The following is an 8,664-nucleotide window of genomic DNA, read 5'->3' as shown; positions in this document are numbered from 1 at the left end:
TCAGAGTTTACTTAAAAAAAAGTTTATTCAGTGATATTGCACTTTGAGATTGCTTCTTCGATGCAGATGAAAACACATTTAGATGAAAGTGTGTGAAAGCTTACAGTACATTGTTGTAATGAGAGCTACTTGTGGAGAGAAAAACAAGGAAAGGGAAGAGTTAAAAACACAGGAGTCAAACATTTCTCAGGAGAGTGATGGAAAGTGAAACAAACGCTGCTGTTTGAGCCAGCTGACTGCACCCTATACATTTATTTACATCAAAAAGCAAAGAATGAAAGAAAAGGGCCGATTACAGCTCTATAAATACAAGCTTACCTGCTTATCCTAGAGATAAGTGGATGGCATTATGTATATATATATGTATATCAATTGAATCCTCGGGTCAATAGATGTCGATGCGTTTAACTGGAAACGGGTTTGTTGGATGTTTCATCTTAACCTCTGTTCTCTCGACAGCATGTTGTTCTGTAGTTCAGATGGATCTAAATCGATAGTTGGCATGTTTTTTTAATAAGACAAGCTGTGCAGTGTGCAGGCACTGCATACCTTTACATGTGAGATCATGTGTGTCCTAGATTCTGTGCCATGCATTTATAATGTCTGAACACGGTTACTGATGCTGTTCATTTTGCACAAATCTGCTCAGACCAACAGGTACCTGCTGCAGATAAAAAACAAGAAGCCACCATCTGCCTTTCTTTAACTTTTCCCTTCATCTCCCCCTCCCTTCAAGAAAAAAAAAAAAAAAAAACACAAACCCCATCCCTCCCTCCCTCCTTCCTTCCCTCCTGGACTCCACCATCTCCCAGGTGGGTGGGGGTGTTTAGACGATACCCAGAATGCGCGCCACCCACCAGTTGCAGGGCATGATAACCCGACAAGCCACCCTGCAGCCACGGTAGTGGTACGGCCACGGGTGGTAGCCTCCCAGCGGCTCGCAGATCCTCTGGCAGTGGGTGTAGCCGCGACGGCACTCGGAGCAGCACACGCCCTCGTGGTCCAGCGTGTTGTAATTGCTCATGGAGCCTTCGCCCTCGAGAGCTCTCTGAGAGAAGACAGAGAGGACAGAGGTCAGCAGTGTTTGTGTGGCACTCTGCCATGTGATACTGTATATTTAGCGGCAGAGAAAGCTCCTTTCAAACCAATTAAAAATGTGTTTCCGACAGGCAGGATGGGGAGGAGGGGATGTTGTCAGATGTGGGTTTTTGTTGTCAAATATTTTCTTTTTCAAACGCGTACGGCTCACACTGCTCGCTGTTTACCCCCCTCCATGGTTGTCAGGAGTGTGGGGGGGATGCTTCAGTCTGAGGGCCGGGGAGGGAGAGGAGAGGAGAGGAGGGAGATTAGGAAGAGTGGGGCCCAGCATAAGGGACGAGGATGGGTGTGTGGGGGTTGGAGGGGGATGAAGATGTGTATGTATGGAAGTCTGTGTGTGCTCAGCAGGGCAAAGGGGGCAGAGCAGCAGAGGAGGGGTCAGGGGGGTGTTGTGGAATTATTCATACAGCCTCCATGCTGAAAGGAAAGCTTTGGACGAGCTGTTCTAAAGAGATTCAGACAGCCTCACATGGACAAAAAAACAAAAACGCACTAACAGAAAACACACCCACGCATACACTCAGATTCGCAGTGACAATGCGGGCCCTCCGCCGTGACCCCGGCATCTGCTGCTGCTCGCACAGCTGTGAGAAACTCTCCTCAGCTTCTCAGGTAGCCCTCAGATCTGAACGGACAGTTGTGAAAGCCGTGGCGGTGGCGGAAGCGCAGCTGAAGAAGAAGAACATGTGAGTTTGTTTGTGTGACTCACCTGATAGGGATTCTCCGGGTTGAACTCTGCCTCCACGTCCTCTTCTTCCTCGGCCGCGGGTGCCTGACGGCGCCGGCGGGGGGCGGCCCTCGCCTTCCTCTGTCCGCCTGCACACATCACAGTGTCAGTATCTGACAGCAGACCAAATGTAGGAGCAGAGTGGCGCTAATGTGACACAGCTTCTGATTGCACAGCCGTGTCCTTGGCAGTATTTTGAAGTCCTCAGATGAAGTAGAATAAAATTGTGTTTTGAGAACTTCTGACCTCCCAGCACGCTAAAAATTGTACACTCAGTAGCTCTTAAACTTCAAAAGGACTTGTGCTTTTCTTTTTAGACTGTTTTTTTTCTGAGGCTCCAACAGCTGCGATGTTAAATGGAAATACTTGAGAACGTTTGACCCATATCTTCTTTGTTTTGTGAAAAACTCACATAGCCTTAAAAACAGTGTTTTACTTAGAGTTATCTTTAGATTTCACGTCTCCTAATCTTCACCATGAGCTGATTACACCATCTAACAATTTTTTACTTGTTTTTTTGTTCCTGGGTAGTAAGTGATATTTCCTAATTGCTTCTGCCTATAAAGTATAGAAAATGGCTATTATTTCCTTTAAACTTTGCTTTTGTGACTAGGACAGTGATATTTTGAAATGTACCTTTTTCCCATGGGAAAATGGGCGAATTTGTACATTTTCATTCACAGTGTCAGAAAGTCAGTAAAAACAACATATGAATGGCCGATAAATCTCAAAAAACTACTCACATCTAAATCTTTTGTGGTCACTCTTGTATAACTTTAGTATAAATACATGTTCATTTTGATTCATATGTTGTTTATCTGACTTTATGTGAATGAAAATGTGCAAATTTTCCAGTTTTCCCATTGGAAATAGGTACATTTCAAAATATTGTCTTGGTCACAAAAGCAAAGTTTGAAGGGAATAACAGACATTTTCTATACTTTTTGGATATGAGCAATTAGGAAATAACACTACCCAGGAACAAAAATTATGTTACATAGTGTTAGTGTCTGCTTACCAGTTGAGTAGGTGGGACGGAGCCAGAAGATTGGCAGGTCTCCACACAAATCCTTGATCTTGTTGCTGAGGAAGGCGGAGTCCGAGAGGGGAGTGTCAGCCGCCACCCAGATCAGATCCTCCTCAAACTTGGCCGGCATCACCTCGTCCTCCTTCAGGGGGCAACACGTCGGTGAGGAGAAATGAGCCGAGCGCACATGCAAACATCACAACAAAACATCTGAAGATGTCCCTGGCCGCTGAAGGCATAATATCCCGCTTGTTTATGTATCTTGTTACTAGCTTTCCCCTTTAAAACAGCCCACACTCTTTGCATTCTGTCCGAGTCTAATCTGCATTAATGCTGGGCTGTTAAAGCTCCTCATAACAACATAAAATCAAGTAGTGAAAAGGAAGCCCTTGAGGCCTCAGTATCCAGACTCCCTTTGTGCTAACATTTAGCTGGATACACAATGTCAGGACTGATCAAGATCTGAAGGCAAGGAGAGATTGGATGGCCTAAATATACAGGTTTGTGAAAAACAGCAGCAGATAAACTAATGAGGTTTCCAGAGGAGGGACTCTGTAAACATACATACTCTGTATCCACAGCCTGCAGGTATGAGGGGAATTCTGTGGGGATGATTTTGCCCGGAGGCATTTGTTCCTGAGGGCGGCACTGCACTAGCCACTGCCATGTTTCGGGAATGTTATCCTCCAACCTTTCAGAAATGCTGCTGTTTTTTTTTTTTTTTCCAGCTCAAATGATTTGCTGGAGGGACAAATAAAAGCGGGGGTCTTTCTCCACTGCTAAACTGATAAGCGTTTATCTGACCCACTCTCCCTGGATGGGGATGCATGTGTGTGTATGTGTGTGTGCGCACTTATCTAACCCATATTTGCCATCACTCTAAATTATAGCAAATGACCAGCCTGCAGCAACCATTATAACAACATCTCCCTGTCTCCACACACACACACACAAACACACACACACACACAAACACACACACACACTCACTCTCACACAATGTGAACGAAACAATCATTTATGAGGCAAAGAGAGGCAATAACACAAACACACACAAAAGCACAAACGTGAAATAAACGATCGTTTATGAGGCAGAGAGAGGCAATAAGAGCAGCCCTGCGTGATAATTAATTGTGTGCCTGCATCTGTGTGCACACGCGCATGTGTGTGTTTTATGCGCACTCGCAGTCATGAAGACAATTCTGGTGATGTGGATTTATGTGGATGTGAGGCTTATGCAGAACTAAATGATTTTAATTATCAGACAGCCTCAATTGAACAATCATAAGGGGTGGTGTTTGTGTGTGTGTGTGTGGGGGGGGGGTTACACACAGATGCTGCTATATATGTACACCTCTTCATGTGTCATTTTGACCTTAACAGAGTCCACTAAGCCTCTGGCAGATTGGTCTGATGGTAAAGTTGTTAATGTGTTAAGTGGTGAGAACCTGCACACTAAAATCACTTGTGTGTTCCTGGTACAGATCCTTGCCTGTGTTGCTATTACCTCAGCATACATTGTGTTGAATATGGTAAGTGACTAATATTATATCAGAAAACCTGAATACTGTAACAATGCAGTAAAAAAACAGTTAATATGACTATACTTCATAAAGGGTTTATACGTTGTAATTATTGGTTAATAAATTATCTATTATTGCTTTATAAATCAGTAATAAGCCATTCAAGTTGCAAGGTTTGAAAAATCCCTCAGAACTTCATAACTCTTTATAAATGAGTTACTAAGATTGGTAACCACATACTTGTTGGTTTATTAGGAAACTAGCAAGTCATTATTAAAGGGTGATGCTTTCATGTTAAGCTGTCATGTCCGCAGTTATAAATGTTAGTAATTAATAAAAGTACCTTTTATTAATTTATTAATAAAAGGTACTTTCAATACAATAATCCATCATATCTACGTTTATAAAAGTTATAGTACATAGATTTTGGCAAAGTTGCCCCACATGCAGGTCAGTGGTCAAACTGCAATCCATTCCTGATTAACCAAACAGCTGAATAACTTGAGGTACATGCTAATTCCAGCACAATAACATGCTCAAAATGGCAATGCGAACATGCTGATGTTTATCAGGTGTAATATTTACCATGTTCACTATTTCATTGTAGCATGTTAGCATGCTAACATTTGCTAATTAGCAGGGAACACAAAGAACAGCTGAGGCTGATGGGGTTGTCACTGTTTTTGTATTTTGTCACAAATAAAATTGTTGGACTAATTAAAATAACCAATGATGACATTAGATGAAAAATTAAGGGATCACCAAAGTTATTACAGTTCATCCAGAGGGGGACATGACGTCTGTATCAAAGTTTGTCCTAATCTGTTCAGTAGATGAGATACAGTATTTCACTGATAATTGAAAACCTTGACCTGCTGGTGGTGCTAAATGAAAAGTTAGTCAAAGCATATTATGTTGAAAGAGGACACACCAGCCAAATTCATTTTCACAACCTGGCAACCCAAAAGTTCCTCACTTAATGGCTTATTTATCTGTAAAGGATTAATAAATGATTTAGTAACCATTTAAAAAGCCATTGGTCTCAATTTATAAAGCGATTATGAAGTATTCCTCATTAGAAAGCTGTTATAAGTGTGGAACGGGAATATATGCAGATGATGTTGGTGTTTATGTTGTGATCGCTTAACAGATAAGTACCAAAGAGATGACTGTCCAGACACCAAGACGTTTTTCACTGCAGGAACTTAATGAAGTGTAGCTGTGGTTGCAACTTCTGCTTTTCTTTCCACTTTTTTTTCCATGCCTGCCTCAGAGATGAGTTCCTGTGACTAAATTTGGACACCGCTCAGTAAGTGACCTGTGCTCAAAGCTAGTTCTGTGCTGTCGACCCTTTTCCTACTGAAAGCTGAAATGTCCCCATTTGTACAAATACAGTGGAAACACAAGAAAGAATCTTGTATCAAAGCCTCACATTGTTCTTAAAAGTTCTCATTATGGGCCTTTTAGGTTCCTGTGGCGGAAAAAGGCTATCTGTAAATTCTTTGAAAACCACATCACAGCATGGAGAGAACATGCTGTCTCGCACATATACTGTAAGTCAGACAAGACCAACCCACCAGGTCGAACGTCATTGAGTCCTTGTTCAGATTCTCCACGTCAGGCAGACGAGCCTTCACCTGAGTCTTGATGTAGCACTTCTCTCCTCCTGAAAACCGGATCCCTGTGATCCCCTGGAGAAGTCGGTGGATGTCAGGAAGGATAGGGGACAAACAAAAAATTAGACCGTATAAATTCTTTAGCTGTGTCTGCAGGTGTCTGGGACTTCAGATCCATATGAAATAACATCACTGCAGATATGTCTGATTTTGATGATGTATTTTGGCACTATATTTCAAGAAATTAAACCCACGAGGATGCTATGATTAAAGGTCAAAATTTTAATAGCTAAAAGGTCAAAACAGCTGCTTCCCTAGTCTGATTGGCCTGATTGGGGTGCTTTAATTAAAAGTCAAAAACCACTAGTCCGAATTTAATGAAAATTGGAGGGACGATGCAGCTTGACACTGATTGGCCTAACAGGGGAAAACATGTCTATTTAATTTCTCTGCATTGAACCAATGTCCCCACAAGGGTTTTTAAAGTTTTAGTGGCTCCAAATTGCTCGGGGAGTGCTGATGAATGTGGTTTTCTGCTTCTACCTGAGTTTCCTGAAGTTTTTAATTATTTTTAAGTCTGTAACTCACAATCTCAAAGTCATGGACCTCCACAGCCTCGTCTGCCCCGCTGCCGGTGCTGAATCTCTCCATGTTATTGGCTGTATCAATCTCCATTGCACCATCCTCCACTTTGCCATTGATGCTCATGCTGTAGTGGACATTGTAGACCTGCACACACACAAGGTTTCAGACTGGCATGTAAGGTATGAGAGTCCTGAGAGTCACCCCACCCCCAGCCCTCTCTCTTTCAACACTCACCCTCCTTCTCCAATCTCACCTCGTGACTTTTCCTCACACATACAACCTCTCTTTCCTCAATTTCTCTTTCAGACATTTGTTCAGATTTGGTGAGAAGAATCCAATCCTTACAGTGCTCTTTGATGATGAACCTTCTGCATAGCCTACTTTATCATGTCTTTACTGCTTTAATAGCATTTTCTAACTTCATAATAGAAAAAAAATACTCAGAAAACTGCATTATACCCTCTCCTCTCTTGCACCTCTTGCCCCTGGAGCATCAGCCGGACCAGAGGGGCCCCCCACCCCACTCCACCCTGCCAGATCTTCCAACACACACCACATACACACAACGCCTCCATTCACTGAGCTCTGCCTCAGACTGCACGATGGAACTGGAGTGTTTCATTTACATTTTAGTGTTTGCCTACACTGAAAAAACCCATCTTGAAAAACTGCTTGAGTGTAGTATTGAGTCTTCTCTCTTTAATTCAAACAAGTAAAGAAAATCTACCACTTGTTTCCAATTCAATACGACTTATTTCAACAATTTCTTCAATCAAATGACATTGATTTAATGGAGTAGGAATAGTGTGGGCTGTGTTCTGGTTGTGCAACTTATCTAAAGAAAGTTTTAGAAGTCAAGTAAAGCTGCTTTTGAACCAGCTGATCAGACTGAATACTTGATTGACTGTCTTATAAAATCAACCCAAAAAAAATGTTTGCAATTTCATGATCTGCGCTCACACACATGAATACCAGACGTCACAGAAACACCAGTCTTACGTGTTTTTCATTGTTGTTCCAGAAGTAGAAAGCTCCGACGGCTCCCAGCAGCAGCAGCAGGGCTCCGGCGATCAGCACCGCGATCCCGGCCTTCAGCAGGCGGCCGGTGGCGGCGGGCTTCACAGCCACGGCGGAGTAGGCCTCCGGTAAAACATACAAACCCCAAAAGTTACAAAATCTCCACATCTTTACCGTATATCACCCTGTTACACATATACAGATAACTGGAGCCTTAACACAAGCAACTTTTTATAGCCCAATTAGGCTTATAGGCCTATATGATGACAGATTCATTACATACACAATACACATAAATTACGGTATGAAGTCTAGTCTATCAGGCATATACGGAAGGTAAATGACAGGACACAGTCTTGCATAATATTATACTTTGGCCCTTCACTGATCCCCAACTTTTTTGAGCTGTATATTATATCACAATATAATTAAACCATTGACCTGCACCGGCCTATACAAACACTCACCGGAGGCATGAACTGCTGCAGGTCCTCCGGTCCCGCCGAGGCGATCGGTACTTTCTCTGAGTTCCCAGCCATGACTGGAGCCAAACACCTGAAGAAACCGAGTCCACTAACTCCCCTCTCTCCCCTCCTCTTTCTCCCTCTCCCTCTCCCTCTCTCGTGGAGAAGGAGGAGGAGGAGGAGGAGGGTGGACCCTCCTGCTCATTCATACAGGTCGTGTTTAATTACCAGCTGAGGAAGCAGAACAACCACAGAGTCGCCTATACAGAGCTACTGTACATTTCCCTCTGTGACCCCAGCAACACTTAAACTGTGCATAAAATTTCAAGTTCTGTGACTTTAAAAAAAAAAAGGTAAAGTATAACCTTCAGCTGATGATCGCCACACCGTGAGAGACCACTAATTTAAGCAAGAAGTTATGCTCTCAAAAAGAAAAGCATTAATCATTTTTTCCCTTTGAAGATCATATAGGCCGCTCATGTAACTTACATGAGTTTGATTCCTGCTATGATCCTCAGAATTTCAGATCATTAAGCTTTATGACAACCTCTGTGGATAGACCAAGATCTATTCAGCAATTAACAAGATGAAGGGTGGGTGAGGATGT

General features: G+C 42.7%; 1 protein-coding gene across 1 annotated transcript; it reads right to left on the bottom strand.

The window, feature by feature from the left end:
* Window positions 1-6: 6 nt before the first annotated feature.
* On the bottom strand, window positions 7-8,281 carry LOC137193781 (leukocyte cell-derived chemotaxin 1-like). The gene is made up of 7 exons (XM_067605148.1): window positions 8,061-8,281; window positions 7,576-7,716; window positions 6,580-6,720; window positions 5,953-6,066; window positions 2,844-2,994; window positions 1,808-1,914; window positions 7-1,048 (listed from the first exon to the last, which is right to left on the bottom strand). The coding sequence occupies exons 1-7, from the start codon at window positions 8,130-8,132 to the stop codon at window positions 827-829; spliced, it is 948 nt and encodes a 315-aa protein (XP_067461249.1). The 5' UTR covers window positions 8,133-8,281; the 3' UTR covers window positions 7-826.
* Window positions 8,282-8,664: the final 383 nt, after the last annotated feature.

Source organism: Thunnus thynnus, chromosome 12, assembly GCF_963924715.1.
Source record: "Thunnus thynnus chromosome 12, fThuThy2.1, whole genome shotgun sequence".
In the NCBI taxonomy this organism is placed as follows: domain Eukaryota; kingdom Metazoa; phylum Chordata; class Actinopteri; order Scombriformes; family Scombridae; genus Thunnus; species Thunnus thynnus.
The sequence above is the reverse complement of the archived record's forward strand: the minus strand, read 5'-3'. Positions and strand labels throughout refer to the sequence as shown.

Bases quoted from the DNA above. Each gene is read 5' to 3' on its own strand.
- LOC137193781 (XM_067605148.1), bottom strand. From the start codon at position 8,132: ATGGCTGGGAACTCAGAGAAAGTACCGATCGCCTCGGCGGGACCGGAG. The intron at 6,721-7,575 runs GTAAGACTGGTG...GTGTGTGTGCAG, and splicing joins GGAACAACAATGAAAAACAC to GTCTACAATGTCCACTACAG. The intron at 2,995-5,952 runs GTGGGTTGGTCT...TGCCCCCTGAAG, and splicing joins ACTCAATGACGTTCGACCTG to GAGGACGAGGTGATGCCGGC.